Source organism: Antennarius striatus, chromosome 24, assembly GCF_040054535.1.
Source record: "Antennarius striatus isolate MH-2024 chromosome 24, ASM4005453v1, whole genome shotgun sequence".
In the NCBI taxonomy this organism is placed as follows: domain Eukaryota; kingdom Metazoa; phylum Chordata; class Actinopteri; order Lophiiformes; family Antennariidae; genus Antennarius; species Antennarius striatus.
Window position 1 is genome coordinate 5,733,008 of NC_090799.1, and position 24,229 is coordinate 5,757,236.

The 24,229-nt window shown below is 49.7% G+C and overlaps 1 protein-coding gene and 1 long non-coding RNA gene across 4 annotated transcripts in view; one reads left to right on the forward strand and one right to left on the reverse strand.

The window, feature by feature from the left end:
* The window catches only part of zeb2b (zinc finger E-box binding homeobox 2b), a 60,100-nt gene extending 42,056 nt beyond the window's left edge, over positions 1-18,044 (reverse strand). The window contains exons 1-2 of one of the 3 annotated variants that reach the window (XM_068309003.1): positions 17,847-18,044; positions 16,551-16,693 (exon numbers count right to left, since the gene is read on the reverse strand). In XM_068309003.1, coding sequence (XP_068165104.1) covers positions 16,551-16,623 — 73 coding nt within the window. In that variant the 5' untranslated portion in view covers positions 16,624-16,693; positions 17,847-18,044. Of the gene's footprint in view, positions 1-16,550; positions 16,694-17,846 lie in introns of those variants that run through there. The other 2 variants (XM_068309004.1, XM_068309005.1) reach the window with 2 other exon arrangements.
* A 273-nt stretch (positions 18,045-18,317) lies between these two features.
* On the forward strand, positions 18,318-20,289 carry LOC137591180 (uncharacterized). The gene is made up of 3 exons (XR_011034619.1): positions 18,318-18,504; positions 19,010-19,628; positions 19,737-20,289. It is a non-coding gene; the product is annotated as an uncharacterized lncRNA (long non-coding RNA).
* Positions 20,290-24,229: the final 3,940 nt, after the last annotated feature.

Sequence of the window (24,229 nt, forward strand, 5' to 3'; positions counted from 1 at the left end):
GGGGATGCAGCTGCAGCGAGGAGGAGATCATCAGACGGGGAAATTGTGCACAGCGGGAAGAGAAATCATTGCGTTACCCCAGGTGAAAAATATTGTTGCTTTGCTTAAAAGCTCATGCAAGGCGAGCGACATTATTAGAATGTTTAAATATTAATTCTTCTGCTGGGTAGCGAGGATGACGGCGCCGACTGAGTCAAGCGCTTTGTTTTCCTGCCGCCTCCCTGCACAAACACACACTTAGCTACCTTCAGATCGACTGTTAATCTGTTCCAAACCCACACACACACACGCCACGAGTCACGTGATCGACCTCTCATCCCGGGATCGATCGGCCGGCTGAAGACGGTTTCCAGGTAGAGCACACACTCCAATGTAAGAGCCTACCCCCTTGAGACGACAGGAGCGCCGCCGTCAAGGTGACTTGTCGTGAGGAGACGCCGTGAATTCGCTCCATCATTATCAACCTGGAGGTAACGCCACGCTCGGGTTGGTACGCCTCGTGTAGACGGAGGTGGGGGAGGTGGGGGAGGAGGTGGGGGAGTGGGGGTGTTTGCACAGCAAAGCCAGGTGAGATTTAGACAGCTCTTCAGGTAAAGAGGCTAAAGTTCCCTTGTTATGTCAGGAAGATTCAAAGCCGGGGGCTTAAAGGAGGCGCTAAGCTGCTGAGACGTGAAACACTTCCAGATCCTTCAGAGCGAAATGGATAAAGACACAAAGATGGGGGGGCGGAGATGGGTGGGGGGGGGGCCGGATCGCGCTCCAAACCGATGCATCTGATCTGATCTGGACCGCTAAGAGGATCCGCGGCGTAGTTATCAGCCTGATGACATCATCAGCAGGAGCGATGAGGAGCCCCGCCCTCCACCTGAAAGCGTGTTCTGACCACTCATGCAAGGAGAAGCAATCCACAAGTTGGAGGGGGTGTGTGTGTGTGTGTGTGTGTGTGTGGGGGGGGGGGGGCGAGCAAGCCACTTTAAAAGCTCATCAGGCGCGTCTTCTTGCTTGTAGGAAATACCTTATTCATGACGGGGCCAGGCGAGGCATAGGTAATTACTGGAATCAAGGTGGCCGCGCAAATGTTTAAATCTACAAGGACCGGCAGGAGTCATGAATAATGCAAAATAATTTGCATCTAAATTTTTTAAGTGTGCTTTATTCGAGAAAAAAAACCAAAACGCGTCTTCGATTAAACTTTGATGAGTGAAAGCTGAGACGGCGTGTGTGTGTGTGTGTGTGTGTGTGTGTGTGTGTGTGTGTGTGTGTGTGTGCGGGAGGAGAAAACCTCCTCGTTTGTAGGAATTATTTAGAAAGGCGATGAAGGCGAAGGGGAGGCAGAGGTAGTGCCAATAAATAATAATTAAGAGAGAGAGAGGTATGGCGGGCGGCGTCCACCGCCGCCGCCGCCGCCGCCGCTACGGCTAACAGGTTGCATCTCCCGCGCTCACGCCGAGCATCTTGTTTTGGAGTTGTTATTTTTTTCCTCCTTTTTTTTTTTTTTTTTTTTTTCTTTTTTGCAGCTTCGCTCGCATCCGACGCCTTTAAATATTTATGAGATCATGTTGTTCACAAAGCAATATTTCCCTTCCGCGTTACAGCTAAAGAATTCACCCGGGCTAGGAGGTCTGAACGCGCCGCCGCCGCCGTGTAAAGAGAAATTATGCAACGGGCTGGGTGCGTGTCAGGAGCTAATTCAGGTGCTTTTACATCATGTCACATTCATGCATGAGGAGCGCTTACCTGGAGGAGGAGGAGGAGGAGTAGGAGGAGGAGGAGGAGGATGATGGGTACCGGAAAAAAAAAAGAGAAAGAAGAACGTTGCTAAAATTAACTTGTGGACAGTTGTGATGAATAAAAAGAGGACAAAAACGCTGAATAATAAAAGCAACGCAAACAGCCGTCGTCACACACACAATCCCGTGTGTGTGTGTGTGTGTGTGTGTGTGTGTGTGTGTGTGTGTGTGTGACACAACAAATCTGTCAGCTGGCGTGAAAACCGTCTGAATGAAGGAGTAACACACACACACACACACACACACCTCTCCTTTTGTTCAGGAAAGCATGCATCCCTGCTTTTCTCTATCTGCTAGGCCGGATTGGGGGGGGGGGTGATGGAGGAGTTGGTGGGGGCGGGGGGGGAGGGCTGGAAACAAAGGTCCCTCCTGAGGCCGGCCCCCCCCCCCCCTGCCCGGAGGATCACCTAGTCCCAGCCGCCCCGCTCCTCTTTTCCCACGCTAACCTCCGGCCTCATTTGCATCCCTGCGGCCCCCCCCCAGACATTATGTTCAGGTGAGCTGCTCTGTATGGCGGGGGGCTCGAGCACGGCTACATGTGCTTTATGTCTGGAGGTCCATCAGATGCGATGCGAGTGTGCGTCCCTCCGGCGCCCCCTCCCCAACCCCCCCATCCTGCTCTTAATTACGACTGACTGGCACCAGACACAATTGCCCCCTTGATTCCAGTTTGCCCCCCCCCCCACCCCTCACCCCATACACAGGGCGACCCGGAGCATCTTCCAGCAGCTGGAGGAGGAAAGGATGAGATGGACGGAGGTAGTTAGCCAACGCTGTTAGCAACATTAGCACGCTAACATGAAGCTAGCCACACATGGCTAGCATCTACTACATCAGATGCTAGCTATGTGCTACGCTAATAGCAGCAACAGACCCAGATCGGGGTGTGATGTGGATCTGGTGATGATGTCATCGTCCAGCTGTCCAATCAGAGGATGAATACAAATAAAAGTACCTTAGCATGTAGCATCCTATGCTATGCTATCCTAGGCTAAGCTACCGGCTTGATCAGCTCAAACAGGTGTTCCTGTCACTCCTGCCCCGCCCCCTGCTCCCGCCACATGCCCCTCCCACCCAGCAGCAAACCCAATGAACTCACGGCTTCACTTCACCTTATTATTTCATATCATGAGCCGCACGCTGAACACACACACACACACACACACACACACACACACACACACACACACACACACACACACACACACCTAATATAATTGTCGGATCCCCCCCCCCCACCATCCCAGATTAGGGTAATTATCGTGTATCCGAACGGGACGCGACCATCTCTGGTCTGATTAGAGAGGGCGTGGCCTCCCCACCGTTTCCAGGCACGGGGGAGGGGTGGGGGGTGGGGGGTAGCACAACCTGTCACCGAGGGCGGGTGCCGGCAGACGGATATAAATGAGGCGGAGCGTGACGTGACATCATCGCCCTTTCTGGTGACATCATCAACGGGGAGGAGGAGCCAACTACAAGTTGGAGTAAAAGAAAGAAAGAAGATGATCGACTCAATTTCTGAAAATTACCGCTGCTGCTCCTCTTCCTCCTCGCATCCCCCCCCCCCCCGAAGAGAGAGAGAGAGAAAATAGTCACCAGCGGTTCCTCCTCCTTGGTTTTATTTCATTTATGAATTACAAGGAAAGATGCCATTATATATTATTAATTCTCTGCTGTTGCTTTGGCTCTGGCTGCTGCGGCGGCGAGCTGCGGATGTCGGCGGCGGTGTAATTACGTTCTAGCCGGGCAGCCATCCGTTTCCTTTCAAAAATTTACAGGATTCTTAATCACGTTGCTCATTTGGGTGCACGGTGGCGGGGACCGGCGAAACACAAACAGGGGGTGGGGGGTGGGTGGGGGTGGGCACGTCTGTTTGCACGGGAACACCTGCTTAGCATTGATAGCAGATGTCAGTCAGTGAACTGAACACACACACACGCAAAAAAAAAAAAAAAAAAGTGCAGGAGGGCGGGGGGGGGCGCGCTGGAATTAAAAATGCAAGCATCACCAACTTCTTATTATTTACTTACTCCCCCCCCCACCAAAAAAAATGAACTAACTGGAGTGGGAGAAGGAAAAATCCTGTGCAAATGCCGGGAAGCCTGGGCCCTAATTGCGCCTCCTCCTTCTCCTTCCTCCTCTTCTGAAACCAGCGTTTTAACCCCCCCCCCCCTCCAGCCCCCCCCCCCCATTCCCTCACCTTCTCCTGGACGCGTCTTATATTTCTATCCGTTTGCATCAGTCGCCGCTGCATTATTCATTTGCATTATAGCTCTGGATGGTAATTAAATTTTTGCCCGGGATGCCGTTGTATTTAAATGAAACGTGAATATTTTAGCGAGGGAAATGCAGAATGCTTAATCTGCCCCCCCCCCCCCACACCCCCACCCCCACCCCCACTCCCTCCCTCTACCCCCCTCTGTCTAAAAACCTCCACATTGAAAGACTTTATTGTGCTGGCAGCTCGTTTTTATTCCTTCTTCTGAGGGAATAATAGTGTCGAGTCAACAGCTGCATCCGCAAACATCTCAGCTGATGCGGTTGCCACGACGATACGTGATCCCACCATGGATAACCCTCCCCACTAAGGTGGGTGGGGTGGAGGCATGCAACGTGCACGGACAGTGGAAGCAGAACCCACATAGGACCTTTGACTCGGAGAGGAAGGTGGAACCACCTGACTGGCTTTCTTTGAGGAGGGGGGGGGGGTCGATGATGATGATGATGATGATGATGATGAGGATGCAGGAGGATGATGGAGGCACAGGGATGAGCCGTGCCTTTAATGCCCATCTGGCCCGGAGATGTAATAAAATTGACGTATTGATTCCTTTGAATTTACGAATGCCTGTTTCATAAAGTCCATCTTCCGAAGCGGGGGCCCCTTTAGAGCCTGTCATTTCTCCCCCCAAATGGATCAATTACGTGCCCACGTAATCCTGTTACCTGAGGAACCCACGCATACTTCTCCCATTTGCGGCGCTTTCGCCGGCGCACACACTCGCATTATGTGCACATAAACAACTCCGCCATCCCCACCCCCACCCCCCACCCCACCTTTTCCTCACATTAGGAATTGTTTCCTCCCCCAGTGTCGTCGCATGTCCCCCCCCCGGAGGGTTTTTTTTTTCTCCCTTTTTTGGGGTTTCTGAACTTGTAGAAATCCTTTCCACCTCCAGAAAACTGACGTTTCTCTCGACGCACCCAGGAGAGGGGGGCAGATGTCAGGGGGCGGCGGGGTGGGGGGGGGGCAAACTGAGGATGTACTTCCTCTTCGGTAATAAAGGCGCTCCAGTAAAACCCAACAGAAGCTGAATAAATCACAAACGGGCGAGCGAGCGTTGACGGGATGGAGTCTATAAACCCACCAGTAGGAATCTACTGGTGCCACTGGTGCAGAAACGTGTCGACAGCTCCCAGAACCTCTGAGGGTAAAGGGGGGTGGTGGTGGTGGGTGGGTGGGGGGGGGTACCCCGGTAATGACATACAAGCGGTCACGGGGTCAAACCGGTGCGAGTGTAAACGGCGCGAGCCGTCAGGTGGAACGGAAACGTATGGAAAGCGACAGCAGCGCCGGCGAGGCAGATATCTATTTTACTATCTCACATTGTTGTAAAACCAGACGGGGGGGGGAGGGGAGAATGGGGGGGGGGGGGATCAGTCCTCGATCTTATTTTCCACACTCCGTCGAGCTACAAGCAGCTCAGTTACACTACACTTGCACAGAACAATCAGTCTGGCAAAGGTTCACAAAACGACGAAATACCTTGTCACTTACTGCCTGACCTGTTCAGTGGACTGACTCCGAGTGGGGGGGGGGGGAAGAGGAAGAGGAAGATGAAGAAGAGGAGGAGGGTTTAGCTGCTTGAAAACTAAATGATGGTTTCAGATTCCTTGCGCACATTTCTCTCAGCTGGAATTCAAAATAAATGATAACTACAGGTGGGCGGAGTCTATCGGAGGCCTAGGTGACGCCTCTCCTCTCTCCTCAGGACCGACTCCAAAGGATGGAGGAGGCGCCGGAGGCGGCATTCCGAAGCCAAACGACCTCCTCCTCCTCCTCCTGGCATCACACACCTGTTACACAGGTGAACACGCACCATCTACACATGAGATCCAGCCGGAACAGGAAGTGAATCCCCCGCCCCTTCCTCATCCCGCCCGCTTTTATCCACCCGGGGGTGGGGGGTGGGGGGTGGGGGAAGGTGTGTGCGGAACGTCCTTCGGAATACCAAACAGCTTCAATATTTTCCAAACAGCTTCACCTGCATGCTGGGAAAGCTGGCGATGAGAGGGTGGGGGAGAGAGACGGGCAGGGGAGTCTACGCTGATTCCCACCCCCCCACCCCCCTTTATAAATTACCTCATCAGTGAGTGAAATTAACACTGATTCTTGCCGGCAATTTCTCAATTTCCAATGCTAATTAGTTTTTTTTTTCTCTTTACTTTTAAATTCTGTAGCACCTGTTTAGGGGGAAGACTTCTGAGGCGCCGCCGCCGCATTTAATCACAATTTTAATTAACCGTCCCCGTAGATGTGAAAGAGAAGCAATTATAATGCAGATGAATGATGATTTTTCCACATTAAATTGTTTTGTTTCTTCGTTATGTTGATTGCATAAATACTGGCGCCGTTCACTTTTTATCTGCCGTAATTTTCTAATTGTTTTGCTTCCAAAAAAAATTTAAAAATGTTAAAAAACCCAAAATTTTTCATTCCTTTAACCCGTTTATTCCAGATTCCCTCCCTCCCCCCCCCCCCCCCGCTGCCAATCAGAAAAGGCGTTAGGGTCGCCACCCCACCTCCTCCATGACCTTAACAAACTATTTAACCGAGAGAAAGTCACCCCCCCCCCCCTCAGTGGTGAATGAAAGCACAGATGGGTGCGACTGGAATGGACTCATAATCTTTATGCGCTCGTGAAAATATCATCAGTTTGATCACGGCGCGTTCAGCGCTGTTTATCGCCCCTTGTTCTCCCACCCCCCCCCCCCACCCCCCAAACTTGGTTTTTTTACGTCCGTGTCAAAGTCGTAGTAAAAGTAGGAACGTTTCATCGGCCGCCGTCGCCTCCCAGACGCAAACAAATAAAAAGAAGTCACATTTAAAGCTCCACAAAACCGCCGTCCGGGCAAAGCTTTCCACCCGGATCCTTCGTCAGCGGGTCTTCCTAGATAGGAGGAACCGCTATGGGGTAGGAAAAACTCCCAGAATCCTCCTGTGCTGCCTTTTCCAAACCGCCCCCCCCCCTCTCCCCCGGGGGGGCAGCAATCGGGCTCTAATCCCACTGAGCGCTGTTTTCAGTTTGCCCAAAGAGCGTGTAGGAGAACTCCAACGGCCTGGACACACACACACACACACACACACACACACACACACACACACACACACACACACACACACACACACACACACACACACACACATGCATGGTGCTCATTTTGACTCTTAAATGTAATTTTTAGTTAAACTTCTAAATAAAAGGCCTTGAAGCCGGCGGGGTCAGAACACACACACACACACACACACACACACACACACACACACACACACACACACACACACACACACACACGACGAGCTGTGGGTTTGACAGTTGGTCTTCAGCCGTCCGGAGGTGAGTCCCGCAGGAAGCACCCCCCCTCCCCCCCGCCCCTGAACATCAGCGGCGATGGGCTGGGGGTAAACAGAGCATTAAATCCTGCAGGACTGTGGCGAGGGCCGATCCGGCGCCGGAACAAAGGCTCGGCCCACCGTCTCCCAGTCTTTGTTCTCGGCTTAACAAAACTCTGCCGTCACACCGTTTTACCTCAATGCCGCCCCGTCCGACGGCCATCAGCCCGTCGACGCTCGGCCCCCGGACGGGGGCAAAATGTGAGGATGGGAGGGGCGGAAGGACAGAGAGATTAAGACGAAGGAAAGGTAAAAATAAAGGCGGGCAGACGATGAATAAAAACAACCTCAAGAAGAGCAAACGGCGGCTGTGGGGGGGGGGGTGGTCGGGGGCGTTCCAGCGGCGCCGTGACGTGACGACAGAACTGGAGCAGCAGAGTCACTAAAAGTTTCATCACAGGGCGGTGATGGCGTCCCACCGAGGAAAAGAAACGAGAGCTTCAGAGGGAGACTGAAACACGTCTGCTGCTGAAGGCAATTAACGTGTGTGTGTGTGTGTGTGTGTGTGTGTGTGTGTGTGTGTGTGTGTGTGTGTGTGTGTAAGGAGTGTGTGTGAGGAGTGTGTGTGTGTGTGTGACGAATGTGTGTGTGTGACGAATGTGTGTGTGAGGAGTGTGTGAGGAGTGTGTAACAAGCGCGTGGGACAAGTGTGTGTTTGAGAAGTGTGTGTGTGTGAGGAGTGTGTGTGAGGAGTGTGTGTGAGGAGTGTGTGTGAGGAGTGTGTGACCCCGTCCAGCCCTGCTGTTAGCTAAAGGCTAACGCTAACACAGATAAAACACTTTTCAATTCAAACTTTATATTTTTCTTCCTGAAATCTGGACTTTGTGAAAAACAGGAAGTGACACGCTTATGTTGGACACGCCCCCAAAAATAACAAAGAACACCCGTCTGACGGATCTGGTTTGAACCGGTTTGTTAGCCGCTAACCGCTAACGGAGCCCCCCCACCCCCCCTAACCGTCAGGTTCTGGCCTGCCAATTTCCACGTGAAGCTTGACTGATTCTGATTGGATGCAAACTACCCTGGGGTGTGCAGGGGGGGGGGGTTAGCAGTGAGTGGAGGGTGGTGGTGGCGGCTGATGAACAGTTATGTCAAGTCAATTTTGCGCCATTGGGAAAAGGTAACCCCTCCGTCGGGGGGGAGGAGATAAAGGTAACTCACAGGAAGGCAGGGTAACGGCTTGTCCCGTCCCGGATGTAACGGACGACCACCAATATGGGGGGGGGGAGAGCAGGTGGGGGGCGGGGGGACAAGGCCAGCTTTGACGAACATGCTAATTCCTGAAGCACTAAGTAGTAAGAATAACAAAGTGGAGCGGCTTTATCTCAGGAATGCTGCAGCGAGACGCCGCGATAAGGAAGTAGCGTCCCGGGGGGGGGGAATAGGGATGGGAGGGGGTGGGTGGTGGATGAGAACCTTCTGTTAAAGACGGCGCAGCAGAACCCCGACCACCACGACCAGACCTGACCTTCCTGGGTCAGGAGGACCCCCGAGTTCCGAGCGGCTCATCTTGTCTGTGCGTGTCCGCCAACCCCCCCCCCCCCCCACACACACACACACACGACATGTAACGGGGGAGGATGCTCCCCCCGCCTCCTCCCCCCTCTCTCCTTGACTCACTCTCACCAAAGGTTAAAAGTATGTTTGAGTAACAGGGGCTGTAATTGGGACCGTTTCCTCTTCCCGCTGCAGCCCCGTCCCTCCCACCCCCCCCGCTTAAAAAGGTGCTTGATCAACGGCGAGATGAAAGCGTGGAAGGCGAAGTGAAATTTGTACAACCGCAAAAACGACCTAATTTTGCCCTAATCTGGCTCGCCGATCATCCGCAATTAAACCGAGATAACGCGTCTGAATTTACCCCGACGTCAGACGAGGGGGGTGGGAAAAAACCGGAGCGCCGACGAGAGCTTGTTAAAAAAAAAGAAAAAAAAAAGAGAGAGGCGGAGCCTTCGGTGGCGGGGAAGCTGGAGCGAGCGTTGATCAAAAAAGCGTGTTCTATCGCCGCGCTGAAGGTGGGACGGGTTGGAAACACCGGCCCTTAATCTGGAGATCTGTTATCGATTGCCGTGACCTTGCCAGGAGGAGCTCTTCCACAATCAAAACACACATCAAAGAGTGTGTGTGTGTGTGTGTGTGTGTGCGCGCACACACACATATATAGGTGTGAGCGTCGGAGGCGGAGCTTCACAGGTAGACGCTTTCTTTAAAGCTAAAAATGGAAGATGTAGGGGGACCGGAAGGCGAACCCTTGGTGGCGACGGCCGATGAGTGCGAGCAGCGGGATGAAGACTTTGTGTTTTCACTTGAGAAAGACTCAAATGAGGCGTGATATTCCGAAAAAAAAAAAAAAAAAAAGCATCTTTTCCCCTCCCACGCAATGCATAAAACATGTGGGCTCAGGGTAAAGAGAGGCGCGCAAATGAAAAGACGTCCAAAAAATGCATGCAATTATTTGCCGGACCAGTGAAGTTCCAATTTCTGTGTTCGCCTCTTTTTTTTTTTTTATTTCTGGTCAAAAAATTGCAGGGAGTGAAATATTTAAAAAGAAAAAAAACCCCAAAACAAGGCAGGAAGAACACGCATGAAATAAAAGCAGACGCCGCCGGCAGATTGGTGTCACCTGTCACCCCCCCCCACCCCGACAGCGAGCGAGGAAGAGGAGGAGGAGGGCGAAGGGCCTTGACAGGCAGAACGCCGCCGCTGCCAGTAAACACCTTTACGTCTGTCACCTTTGCTCCATCACTCTCCATCATCTCTGCCTCGTTTTTTTTTTTTGCACCCGCCTCTGCTCCAAGATGGGGGTGGGGGGGGGGGCGTTCAAAACCTGCGCCGGATTTTGACGTCCAGTTATTGTCATGCAAATGCTAAACATGCTAAATAATGCTACAACAGGAAGGGGCGTCGGTTTAAAAAAATATATAAAAAAAATAAAAAACCACGCCGGGGGGGGGGGGGGGAGTCGCTGGATGGAGTTGGCTTCGCGATTGGCTGATTCATGCCTCAGCGTGAGTCAGGCGCCGCTCTCGATTTCAGTGTTCTTGGCAGTTGCGGCGTGTGTATATGAGTGTGTGTGTGAGTGTGTGTGTGTGTGTGAGTGTGTGTGTGTGTGTGAGTGAGTGTGTGTGTGTGAGTGTGTGTGTGTGTGTGAGTGTGTGTGTGTGTGCATCACCCTGAATATACTGTAACTTCTGCAGCTTGTGTCCCGTCACTAAAAATCACACGCCGCTTCCCAAATCCGGCGGCTTTAGAAGCCTTTTTTGTTGTTGTTTTGTTTTGTTTTTTTTACCCTCGGGAAGGGTAGGAGGGCACGGCCACACAAACAGCAAAGAGTTAACCCCCCTACGCCGCCGCCGCCGCCGCAACCGCCAACGCCAACGCCGCGGCAGCCTGCAGATCTCCGCAGAGCACGGGTTAATATCACGGCTGCCTGGTAAGGCATTATCCAGAACCTCTCGGAACAAAAGGCTCCTTCTGCAAACAGACTTCCCCCCCCCCACACCCCCAGTGTCCAAAGGTGTTTGCTGAAGTAAATCTGCCTAAATCCTGCGCAGCTTGGCCAAGGAGGGGAGGGAAGAGAAAGGAGGGAGGGAGGGAAGGTGTACCGATAATCCCTCTTCTTAACCAAAATGAGAAGAAAAAAAAAAAAGTTGTGGGGAGAGAGAGAGAAAAGGGGGGGGGGGGGAGAAAGAATCCATATCACATGACGCCATTTAAAGAGAGCTCCCCTCCCTTTCATCATCTCCTGCCCCCCCATCTTTGCTTAAGATTTGCATACATCCAGCCTGGGAATTGGATGATAAAGATATCCCTGCTAATCATACAGAAGCTATTGTGTGTGTTTTTGCCTCCTCGCTCGTCTTAAAGGTTCCGTTTCAACCACCTGATTTCAAGAGAAGACACGTTTTTTGACACCGAAGAGAAAAGCCCGACACCTGCTCCCGACTCCCATCGCCTCCTCTGAGCTCCATCCAGCAAGGGTATGGGGGGGTGTGGGGTGAGGGGGTGGGGGGCGCAGCAGGATTTTTTTCTTCTTCTTCTTAAGTGCGAGTTGCCACGAATAGTGTGGGCATGCCATCTCGTAACACTATCTGTCTGTCATGGGTGTGTGTGTGTGTGTGTGTGTGTGTGTGTGTGGGGGGGGTCCAGGTCCCTGCTAGAGTAGAGAGGCTATAAAAGGCTTGTAACCAGGGGACGACCAACAAACAACCACAAACACCCTAGTTATTTCCCTCCACCAACCACCCACCCTTTTTCTGCCCCCCCCTCCCCTGTTTTCTCCCTTCCTCTTCTTCCTTTTTTCCCTCCTCTCTCTCTCCCCCCTCCCTGCTTTTTTTTTTTTTTTTTCCCCTCACCCCCTTTTCATCTCAGGCCCTTTTCTGATGCTGAATGCAAATGCGTAGCCCTGCTGCTGGCGGCGAAAGGGGGCTGAATTGTGATTAAGAGGGAGAAGAAGAAGAAGAAGAAGAAGAAGAAGGAGAAGAAGGAGAAGAAGAGGAGCTCCTTTCTTTGTTCTCCCCCCCGGGGGATGTTTACCAGGAGAGACACGGCGGATCAGATATGAAAGGCATTCAGGTCAGCATTGATGTGAGCGAAAGTGAAATCGTACCTAAGGCATTCCAAAGACCCGCGGTGTCAGGGGTCTGGGCTCGCCGTGCCTCCAAGAGTGTGTGTTCTCTGGCCGCCAGGCGAAAAATATCTTCACGCAAGCAGGGCGGTCGACGGGAGAGGGGTGGGGGGGGGAAGAGGAATAAAAAAAAAAGAAAAAAAAAAGGAATAAACAGAAAATGTGTCAAAAAAGGTTTTTTGTGTTTTTTTGGAGGGGCAGGGGGGGGGGGGGTAGAGGGAAAGTTTTCTTGTCCGGCGTCCAGGATGGAGTTGAGATGATCATTAGTGTGTGTGTGTGTGTGTGTGTGCAGCCACAAACCATGTTATTTGCTTTTATGTGCCGTATCAAAGTGTTTGTGTGTGTGTGTGTGTCTGTGTGTGTGTGTGTGTGTGTGTGTGTGTGTGTGTGTGTGTGTGTGTGTGTGTGTGTGTGTGTGTGTGTGTGTGTGTGTGTGTGTGTGTGTGTGCGTGCCGATGTAGTTCCTGGTGGAAAGCACCTATCAGAGGATGTGCTGAATAAGACAGAGGTATCACTCTGACTGCATCTCTGTGACACCACGCCAAAAAAACAACAAAAAAAACACACACATCACGTCCACACACACACACAGACGAAAAAAAAAAAAATCATCTGCATAAAAAAATAGGACCCCACCCCCCACCCCCACCCCCAAAAGCAGCGAGGAGCCTGAGCTATATGCTAAAGCTAAATCACAATAAGGGAAGTCCATTCATTTCTGCGTGCTTGGCTTTGCACACTTGACTCACACACTTGGAGCAGATGGATATATTTAGCGTGTGACGACTGCAGCCGAGAGGAGAGGAGAGGAAAAAGAAAAAATGGAGTGATGCATAAAAAAATAAATAAATAAAATGAATAAATAAAGCGAGCTCCGGAAAATAATAAGGCCTCACGCAGCACGCCAAAGTGCAATGTAGTTGTGACAGCACAAATATGCCTCCTTATTAGCCTGCATTGAGGGAAAACCTGCTCGCCGTCTCACAAGGACTAATGCGTCTATTTTGATTCATCCACAAGGTTAGAAAAATCCACGGCGGCACAACGGGGCCCCCCCCTCAACCCCCTCCCCAGCAGCACGCCGACATCCTGCCGGCCCCTGAAATATCTCTCCGTAATTATTTCACTCGCTTAAACTAAATAATCCTTCACTTCCGCCAACATGAAAACACCACAGAATACTCCTTCCTGCAAAAGGGGGGGGGGGGGGTGGCATCAGGAGGGCGAGGACTCCCAACATCCCCACCATAAACATGCAAATGAACACATTACCCCCCGACGATCAATCGTCCGTGAGCGGCCCCGCTAAACCTGCCATCCTCCCTCCTTCTCCCCGTTCATCCGAAGCTGCCCCTACCTTGAGGAGGGAAATTCATGGGGGGTGATGGGGGGGGGGGGTAGAAAGAGAAAGGGAGCACCTTGTCCCACCCGCCTCTAACCCCCCCCTCCTCATCCACCCCCCCCACCCACCCCCAGTTAAGAGAACTTTAAAAAGGCCGGGGAATAATGGAGATGGACAAACTGTTTAGACTGGCAGAAATCTGCCATTGTCTGGGTCTGAAAGCAAGGCTACCCCCCCCTACACACACACACACACACACACACACACACAGAGACACACACACACACACACACACACACACACACACACACACACACACACACACACACACACTATTTTCCTCCAACTTAAGCCTGAATGTGTGATAGCCTTAATAACCACACTGAGACTATTATATCAAACTGCAGAGCCGGAGCGGTGGTGGTGGTGGTGGGTGGGTGGGGGGGGGCTCTATCTGCTGCTCAGATTATGTAATCGGTGCCTTTCTGCGGGTGTCCCAGCTCTGAAATGTCATTTGGAACACGGAGAAATTTTTTTTTTCTTTTTTTAAAAACACTTCAAAAAAAGTGAGCGACCGTATCAAACATGTGGGGGCAAAAAAAAAAAAAAAGGCAGCGAGAGGCTTTATTAGGATTATTATGCAACATCTGGAATTTAGTTCCTCGGGCGAGGGCGATTTGATCTGAATCAAAAAAAAAAAAAAAAAAAAACCTCCAACAACAACGTGATTACAGAGGAATAAACAAACGTTTCTGGGGAGGGTTCTGACGACGGCGCCCGATCGGAGTAAAACCAGGACGAGGATGTCGGAGCGTTCTCCTGTCGGGACGCCCACAGCTGGAGTCCGACAAGCAACACCTGGGAAAAGTGGATTTTTTTTCTGTTTTTTTGAATATTGATAACTCTAGTTTTGGTGTGTGTGTGTGTGTGTGTGTGTGCACAGCGGCGTGAGGAAGAGGAGTCATGGACTGTGGTTAAATACCACATGACAGGCATGGGCAGTGAGCGAGAGGAGCTACTGTAGCACCTCCAAAGCCTGAAGGCCAACAGTCATCAGGAGGAGAATGTCACTGCTGAGACAACTTAGTGAGCAAACGCCTCATTAATACTAATTGGCACGGATGCAGGAAAAAAAAACCCCAAACATCCAGATAAATCCCTGATATTTTTATCCGACGAGGAGAGAAAATAATAAAAAATTCCTCCAAACAGAAAGTATTTTTTTAAAATAACGACAGGCTGTGATTTCAGAGGCCGATCACAGCAATTAGATGAAATTGTTCTTTTGTGTTTCTTCATAAGATTTGTTGGTTAGTCTGGTTGCAACCACCACCACCACCCCCCCCCCCCCCCGCCATCCTCTTCCATCTGCTGAAGCAGGAGAAACCCCCCCACCCCACCCCAACCATGTGTGTGTGTGTGTGTCTGCATTCGTCGAGGCGTTTTAGTTTTTTTTTTGGAGGAGACCGTCCCGCCGGCCGCGGCTCGGCTCGCCCCCCCCCCCCCCCCCCCCCCACCCCCTTGCCATCCCATCCTCCAGAGCCAGGCAGGAAGAGGACAGAGAGAGGCCAAGCCTCAATAAGCATTCCCAAAGGGGTGGATGGGGGTGAGCAGGGGGGTAGGAGGGGGTTCATCAGCCAGAGATGCAGTCATTATAGACCCCCTCCCCAAAAAAAATGGGGCTCACGTTTAAAAAAAAAGCAGGACGGTATTAAATTTTTACACTCCAGGATGGGAGTAAAAATAATCCGGCCTTGCCTGCCAGAGCTCCGTCTCCTGCGAGCGTTAAAAGGTGTGAAAATGTGCTAATATTATTTGATGTAATTCTGCATTTTGGTGCCTCTCTTTACGAAACAGGTGGCAGCAGCTAATCAGGCTGTCAGGTGTCCAAACGCTGCCCAGGTTTTATTTTTATTTTTATTTTTTTTAACCTCTAATATTAACAGTGGATAAAGGAAGTCTCCAGCTCCTACTTCTGCTACTCTGCTATTTAATGTGGAACAAAATGCTTGTCTGACATCGATTGTGTGAGATCAATAAATGAAATCTGATCCAGATAAATAAGCAGTGGGGGCAGGAGATTTAAAAAAAAAAAAAAACAACTGTTATGGAGACAGCAAATAAAAGGCTGAATCACAGCCTGGCTGCTTTTTACGCGCTGCTCCAGTGTGGGGTTTTTTTGGAGCCTTTATGGAATAATCAGGAATAACGGGGGCCAGGAAATGTCACTGCAGATTTGCCTCTTGTGGGAAAAACTGAGCAGTCAAACGCGGGAAGAAACGCAACAAATCTACCCCCCCCCCCAGCAACCAATTAATGCCCCGCATTTAGGGATCCGATTTAAATATGAGGGTAAACTTTTAAAGGAGAGCAGGTTTAAAAGAGAACCGTTAATTATTCACCGAACGTGTGTGTGTGTGTGTGTGTGTGTGTGTGTGTGTGTGTGTGTGTGTGTGTGTGTGCAGGAGAAGAAGGAGAGGAAAGCAGCGGGGGGGGGGGGTCACTTGAAAATGCCTTATTGGGGGTGATGTTAAAGGCCCCAAATAAAGATAAAAACGTCGCGTTACGCGTGGATTAAAACAAAATCTCAACTCAAGTCACAAGGTCGGACTTGCCGGGGGGGCGCAGCGGAGGCTGCCCCCCCCCGGCCCCGGTGGAGGTGGGGAGGTGAGGGGGGGGGGGACAGGCTGACCGGCCGACACTCGGTGCCCCCATGAGCCGGGGTTAGTCCCGGGGAGAAAGAAGCGAGCCGGCTCCGCTCCGCTCCAACTTCCCCAACATCCATAAGTTTCCAACTAACTTCACCGCCCCCCCCCCCAAAAAAATAGAGATAATAATAAAAAATAATAATACTAAGACAAACATTTGTTCAGATTTGATTCCTACTCGTTCCACCCACCGCCTTTACGCACACTTTGTCCCCGGACAACAGTGCCTCTATCCCTGCGTAAAAAGGAGAAGGCAGAAACGCGCACCAGCCAGCGGACGTTCATAGACCCCCTGACCCGCAGTGGAGACCTTCACACCGGGCGTCCATCCAAACACATCCCCACCCCCCCTCACCCCCGAAATGCTCCGTCCAAACCACCAAACACCCCCTCTCCACGGTCGCTTTCTTACCGTTTTTCCGTCTCGGGTTGGCTTGTTTTCGCCTCTTACACCTCGGGCCATCCGCCATGATCTCTTGCTTCATTGATAAGTGTGTGTGTGGGATCAGATGGCAGCTCGCATGGACTCGATTCCTTGATTTTTCAGCCTGATATCTGACGGGAAACACACACACACACACACACAACAGCGCCAACAATGTGGGGTATTAGGGTGGAGATCCGCTCAACAAGATGGTGCAGAAAATGTGGACGCAGCCGTGAGTCAAAGTCTGACAGGGAGCGTCCATCTAATTTAGATTTTCAGCTGATCGGCTCCAGCAGCAGCAGCGACGAGACCATCCCAATTTTTTTTTTTAAATTTTTTTTTTTTTTAAATTAGCAAATTACTCAATTAAGGCTACAGCGTTTAAACCGGAACTGCAAATTAATTCTGGAAAGTTTCACAATTTCGTTGAAATTTTGTAATCAGATTTAAAGGACAATAAAATTATCGTCTTATTTTATATTTTTTTGGAATCCAAAAGTGGACGCATTTGTTTCCGAGTTTGTTTGATTTTTTTTTTTTTTGCGCTCAAGCTTTGGCTCAGAAGGCGAAACAAGTTAATAAATCAAATTAGTGTCACATTTTTCGGGGAACTTACACGAAACAAGACGGTTAAAAAAAAAAGAAAGAAAAAAGTGAAGCTGAGCCTTTCGCTTTGCGGTTTGATTAAAAGTCCTACAACTTCAATAAACAGTCCGGAGACGACTCCTCCAGCTTTAATAAAGCAAATCCAAACGCTGTTGGTCAACATCTGATAAATAACAGATGAGAGGGGAGGATATTTGTCAAAATGCGCCATCGGACTCCGGACGAAAAGAAAAATCTTTTAAAAAATCGCGCATAAAGCTGCTTCTGGCTTGTCTGAATTAATAATAATAGTGTTTTTTTTCGGGTTGCTGACAGGAGGTCTGCTGTGAAGACGAACACGCAGAATGTAAAAGAAGCTGAGGAGGAAAACGGGACCGTCTTTTTTTGTTTTTTTTGGTTTTTCTTCCATAGGATAGCGGTGCTACGCGGCGCCAAGCGCCCCGGCGTAAAGCACTCTCTCCCCGGCTCCGCTGAGCCACCAGCACGCTTCTCCTCCATCACGGAGGAGGAAAATTTTTTTTTTAAAAAAAACGGGATAAAAATAGAAAAGAAAAAAGAAGTGAAGCGCACCTTTTTTCCACCTGTGCAGGTAAAAGTTCCAACTGTTGTCGTTGTAGAAGTTTATTGTCCAAAGCTGTGCGCGCTTAAAAATGAAACGGTGATGGAAGCACATACCTGCTTTTTAGGGCTCTTGGAGAGGAGTTGCGATGATACCGGAGCGCGTCGGTGAGCGGATCCTTTTCCACCGGTGATAATAAAGCCTTAGAAATAAAGCCTTAGAAATAGTTGGGAGGAGGGAGGGACCGCTATTCCTGCTAGGGCAGGTTTACAACTGATGTCTTACACCCACTCCAGGAAACAAACCTGGGTAGGGACTGACGTGTTACGCCTCTTCTAATGACATTTTTTTTTCTTTCCACCTCCTTTTCTTTGCCGTGTAACACAGACGAGAAGCCCCCTGAAACGCACGCCACCTATCTTCACGGGAGGGGATAATTGAGGAGAGCCAAACGTGAGCATCTTCTGGGTTGAAGTTTTTTTTTTTTCTTTTTCCCCACCTCCTCTCCCCCTCCTCTCTTCTCCCCCCTTCCTCTCTCCCCCCCCCACTCACTCCCCTCTCTCTTTCTCCATCTCTTCTCTTTTTGAGTGAAACCAACTATGTCGAGCTTCGACGCGGAGCAAAGACCAAGGCGACGACAGTGTGTGTGTTTTTTCCTCCTTTTCTTCGCGCAAGTGTGTGTTCGTGGAGAGAAAAGCGGGTGTGGGAGTGGGGGGGAGTGGGGGGGAGTGGGGAGAGAAACTTGGAGCGCGTCCACCGCCGGCCGCTAAACATGTAAGGATTTTTTTTTTCTTCTTCTTTATTTCCATTTGCAGTCCGTTTAATTTGCAGAAATGGCCGCGGTGATTCGGGACGCGGGAGCCGGGGGTGGGGAGGCGACGCCACCGATTCTTCATTATTGTAATTGGCAGCTGCTGTAAAAGGTTTGGGGATGATCTGCGCTGTAAAAAATGTCCGTTTTGAGTGTAAAACACGTGAAGATCACATGTTTCCTAAAGGAATTCTTTTTTTTTTTTTATTTATCGTGCGTAATTTACTTAAATATTTAACTTGTTGTTGCCAAAATGTTTCACACTTAAAAATTCGATAATAAGGCTAGAAAATATTCCCTTTTTCCCGCGTCACCTGTGACGCACCTGCACCATCAGGTGTGCTTGCAGGTGCGTTGAGTTCCGCGTGTCATTTTGGTGTAAAATAAACCTCCAATCAGCAGCGTCAGTGTTTGTCTGCAGCCTTTCTTTCTTTCTTTTCTTTTTTTATTATTCCGCTGCCACTGGAGGAGCTGGAAAGAGACGACATCAGCTGGGAGGAAAAGTGGAAAGGAAGGCCGGAGGAGAATGAGAGGAATATCACGAGGATATTCCGGGAATATTAGAGGGGACATTTTGGAGCTGGACGCCACTTTCCGGGCTGAAGCTCTCATTTATTAGAGAAAGCATCTCATCCATGTCTGACGAGCGGCACAGAACGCAGCAGAGGAGGCTCCACCTTTGCTGCGCCCTGATTGGTTATGTAAATAAAGTTGGGGTTTTTTTTTGTTTTTTTTTTGTCCCGTCCTTCTGCAGTTCGCCACTGTATGGCTAATTAAATCATCAATCAAGGGTCTGAACTGGGTTTTACCCCCACCTCCAGTTCCCTCACACACCCCCGTCCGCCCCGTCAAAAAAAAAAAAAAAAAAAAAAAAAAATCAATCCGATGTGGCAGAAAGAAATCACGGATCCAGCTTTCAGTTTCTATTCTATCAAAGGGGGTTTTTTTTTAAGGAAAAGCATCATTTTAATGATTATATTAATAAAAATGTATTAATAAAGCAGAAACAACTTTTGCTTCCCTTCAACTTGAGGATTCAGCAAAGTCGGAATTTTTTATTTTTACTTTATTATTTTTTTTAACCCCGGTAAGTTTTTAAAAAAAAATCTTATTCTGATTATTTTAACGTTTCCCATCATTAAATTTCGTCATTTCCTCTTCCTCTTCCTCCTCTTCTTCCTCTCATCCTACTAAGCGGACGGAGGACCGGAGCGGGTCGCGGCGGATCCAGTCCTGGCTGAATTATTGTCATGCGTAATTTGCTGCCACGACGTTTGCATGTAAACGGAGGAGACACACACACACACCAACAAACACACACACACACACACACACACACACACACACACACACACACACACACACACACACACACACACACACCCAGCTCTGTGTCCCCATTCAGGCACTTCTCGCCTTTTTTTTTTTTTTAACTCGGTCCGAATTTTCACGGTGAAACCGGATTACAGCCGGTGTTTGACCTTTTTCCGGAGACCCGGTTCATCATGAATACATCGATTTAAATGAGCTTCCCCAAATAAATAAAATAAATAAATAAAAAATGCATGAATTCACAATTATTACAATTTATGTTGATTTTTTTTTTTTAAATTTTTTTTAGGATGTTTTGAGAAATAATAAATGTCTGAAGAGAATTAAAAAAAAAAGATTTGTAATTATTTTACAAAATGCTGTGAAATGAATTGTGTTTATTTGTGAATGTATGTGTGAATGCTGCTGAATAAAACGTGGAGCTTTATCCGGCAGTGGTTTTGTTTTCTCAAGTTGAAATGTTGCCCCAGAAAAATCAATAAGTGGAAATTCGCTGGGGTTTAATGCTTTTTAATGTCCAACACCTAAATTGGAGCTCTGCAGTTCTGCAGCTGTCTGCCTCAGGCGTGACTGCTGATTACTAAGATTATAATCCTAATTTTCTCTCCCTCTCTGCCTCAGCATGAGTGTGAGTGTATGTGTGTGTGTGTGTGTGTGTGTGTGTGTGAGGCCTCTTCTATTTTTTTCCAGTGTAAACACAAACAGCAGAGCGGAGCAGCAGGAATGTTTCGTTGCGTTCGGAGAACGTCGGTCTAATTATGACTTCTGTTGCCACGTTGTCAGCTGTTGTTACGCCCCGACGTCAAACTTCAAAATCGTTTTTCTAATGCAAGCGAGGGGGTCAAAGGTCGGCGCCGCTTCCCTTCCGTCGCGGGTCGTCCTGTTACTAAAATGAAGATTTTTTTTGGTTTAATTTCCCTTCCTATTTTGTACAAACTGAAACAAATTCCTGCTTCGTCCGAACAACACGCGTGACGTGGCGACGGTCAAAAAAAAAAAAAAAAAAAAAAGACATCCCATAATTATTTAGGATGAATGTTTTCACACACTTGGAGCGATGGCGAGAAGAAGAGACGCCTCGGGACCCAAACGCTCGCATGTATATGTTGTGCATTCAACAGCTCGGCCGCCAGGCGTCCCTGATTATTGGCCTAATTTAGATCTGAGAGTCACATGACGCGGCGATGAAGAGGAGCCCAGTCTTCCTCACAGAAACACAGCAGCTCCATTCCAGTTATTGCAGGATTCATTTTCATCTGAATACAAAAGGTGTTTCTAGTTCTACTTTAATTCCATAGCTGCAGGTTTTAGGGGTCGAGATGCTGACACGAGGGGTCAAAGGTCACGCTTCAAAAACAAATGTACCATTTGTATAAAACACACTCGCGAAGGTGGAGGATGTGTTTCCTGTCTCACGTGGACTCTGGTGGAATCAGCTGCCGTCTCAGACGTGGAGGGAAATGTCAGATGTCACGCCGACACTCGTGACGCCTCCCCACCCCCCCCCCCACCCCACCCCCAATAACATCACGCCGTCCCTCCCCCATGTGACATAAGAAGGGATGGTTTCATCCTGACGCATCATCAGGAGGATTCATCGGAATACCGCTCCAACTGTCGTCACAGACAATTCCAAAAACTGGGCCCCGGCGTCTCCAGAGCTGAACCCTCCAGTTCTAATCAGGGGTTTAGCATGTGTGTGTGTGTGTGTGTGTGTGTGGGGGGGGGGTGTTTAAGGCATGACAGCGATCGCATCTCGCCACGCCGCATCATCAAAACCAACAACTCTCGACGGGCCGGGTCTTCCAGAAACACCCAGCGAATGACGGACAATTAAAGACTCTCCCAGCATGCAAAGCGAATGCAGTTTACATTCGCCACGAGCAACAGAGACGAGGGTGTGTGTGTGTGTGTGTGTTTGTTGTGTGTGTGAATTCTCTGAGATTGCTGCAGAAACAAACACTCGCACCAAAAAAAAAAAGCATTGATTTTTGTCTTGTTCTTGTTAGCTGGAATCGGCGCCGTGGCGACCGCTGATTGGTCCGGAGACGGCGAGGAAACGGACGAACGCATCAGACGGTGGGATGTTCTCTCAGGGAACGCGTGGGACGCCTCGACGGCCTCCGGAATTAAAAAAAAAAAAGTTGGGAAAGACGACGCAAACAAACAAACAAACAAAATAAAAAAGTTTAATTCTACCGAAAAACGTCACGTCAGCAGTCGTTGCAGGTGGGCGGAGCTCGCCGTTCGTTGAGATGCGGGCGGAGTTAAAGGCGGCGAAATATATTGTCACATCCTCTGAATGTACGTGAGCGTGTGATGCTCTGCGGTAAATTACATTTGAACAGATGTAATTAGGTATTCATAGTTATCGTCAGGCTGGCTGCTCCTTCAAAGACTGGAATTATTGTGAGAAAATGATGAAGACACTCTCCTCCCCCCATCCTCCTCTTCCTCCCCCTCCTCACCCGTATTGATCGCCGGCATGGAAGTGAAGCTGCTTGTGTTTCAGAGCGAGTAAACCCGTTTTATTCCAACAGGTAGATCCCATCCAGGTTTTTATTACTGTTATACGTTGTTCAGGAGGGCGGGGTTTGGGGGTTTAGAGGGGGCGGAGTCTCCTCGGATCCATATTTCCTCTATTCGACAAATAAAACTGTTCGGATTCTGACAGATCCAAACTTTCCCATCCGCTTCGCGATGAATAATTGACGTCGTTTTTTTTTTTGGTTTTTTTTTGGTCTGAATAATTAATCAAACATCTGAATAATCTCGACAAGCGCCCCCCAACGTCACGCGCGAGTTGGAACGATAGATTCGGAAACAGGAAGTAGAACTGAGTAACGACCCAACGTGACAAACAAACACAAACAAGTGTGTGTTGTGTGTGTGTGTGTGTGTTTGTGCACATCACTCACAACCACATGTTTCTTCACGTATACTGCGGAGGAGCTGCAGCGTGGCGGGTCTTGAACCCGTGACCTCTCGCGACGAGACTCCGGTTTGGAGTCTCGTTGATCCACGCTGGCGCAGGAAGTAAATCACTCGCCCTTTCCCGCCATCTTTGCATCGCTACGGCGCGAGGCGATCGCTCTCACCTCTCGCGATCCCCCCCGGATTGTTGTTCAAAAGAGCCGGCGGATGAAGCGACTGTTGGCCACAATTGACTGTGACAATTTAGGGCGCGATCACAGCCCCCCCCCCCCCCCCCCAAAAAAAGAGGAGCACTTAAAGGCTAATTTACATGTCACTTTGTCGAATTTAAAAAAAAAAAAGAGAGAGAAAAAGATATTCTCCTTTTTAGCTCACCCTCCCTCCCCACCTTCTCATTTTCCCTCGATCTGCCCCCCGTTTTTTTTTTTTTTATTCCTCCATGCCTTGTAAACTGTAATTTGTACAGTGCTTAGGGTAACCTGGCAGAGGAGAGGCGGCCGGCATTTCCATTTGAAAAGAGGCAATCACCAGGCCACTGCTGAGCCTATTGTCCCGTGCCTTGGGGGGGGGGGCGGCGGCATTGAGGGGTGGGGGCTGCAACGGCAATTTACAAGCGGTGAAGTTAACCTTCCGGCGAAGGTTTACACCTGTGTATTTTTACATCCGGGGTTTACCCCGGATCCACATCGGTTAGTTCAAGTTTTTTAGCTGGACTTGATGCGGGACGTCCTGAAGCATCGCGCCGACCAATCAGCTCCCACACCTGGGAAATTCCTTGTGTTCCGGACCAATCAGAGCATTATGTGGGCGGGATTAGTGGGGGGAAAAAAAACCACCGACCTTTTCCTGAACCTAAAAAAACACAATCTCCAAAAGTCACAAATTTGAATCTGGAAAAGGGGTGGAGCCTCCTAAGGGTTTCCGGGAGGAGGAGGAGGAGGAGGAGCCAAAAAAACTCCCATATAAGGCTTTTTAAAGATGGCGGCTGCAGCTTTTCGGCGGCGGCTGAAGTTTCTTTTCTCCTCCTCTGACAGGCTGGCGGTGACAGGTGCAGGGTGAGTGTGTGTGTGTGTGTGTGTGTGTGTGTGTGTGTGTGTGTGTGTGTGTGTGTGTGTGTGTGTGCGTCCTCCCCCACCTCCCATTACTCCCCCCCCCCACCCGTCTCACTCCTGCTGTCCTTTCAAAGAGAACACAGAGGGGACCGAGTGGGTACAGGAACAGCAGGTTGATGGGATAATGTCCATCATCTGTTGCATTGTGTCATTTCTGTGCTGCTTTTGTAACGGCCCTGTACACAAACACACACACACACACACACACACACACACTAGCGGTGTTCGTGTGTGCATGCATAGGTGTGTGCGTGTATGTGTGTATGTGTGTGTGTGTGTGTGTGTGTGTGAGTCAGCCAAGACAGGATTG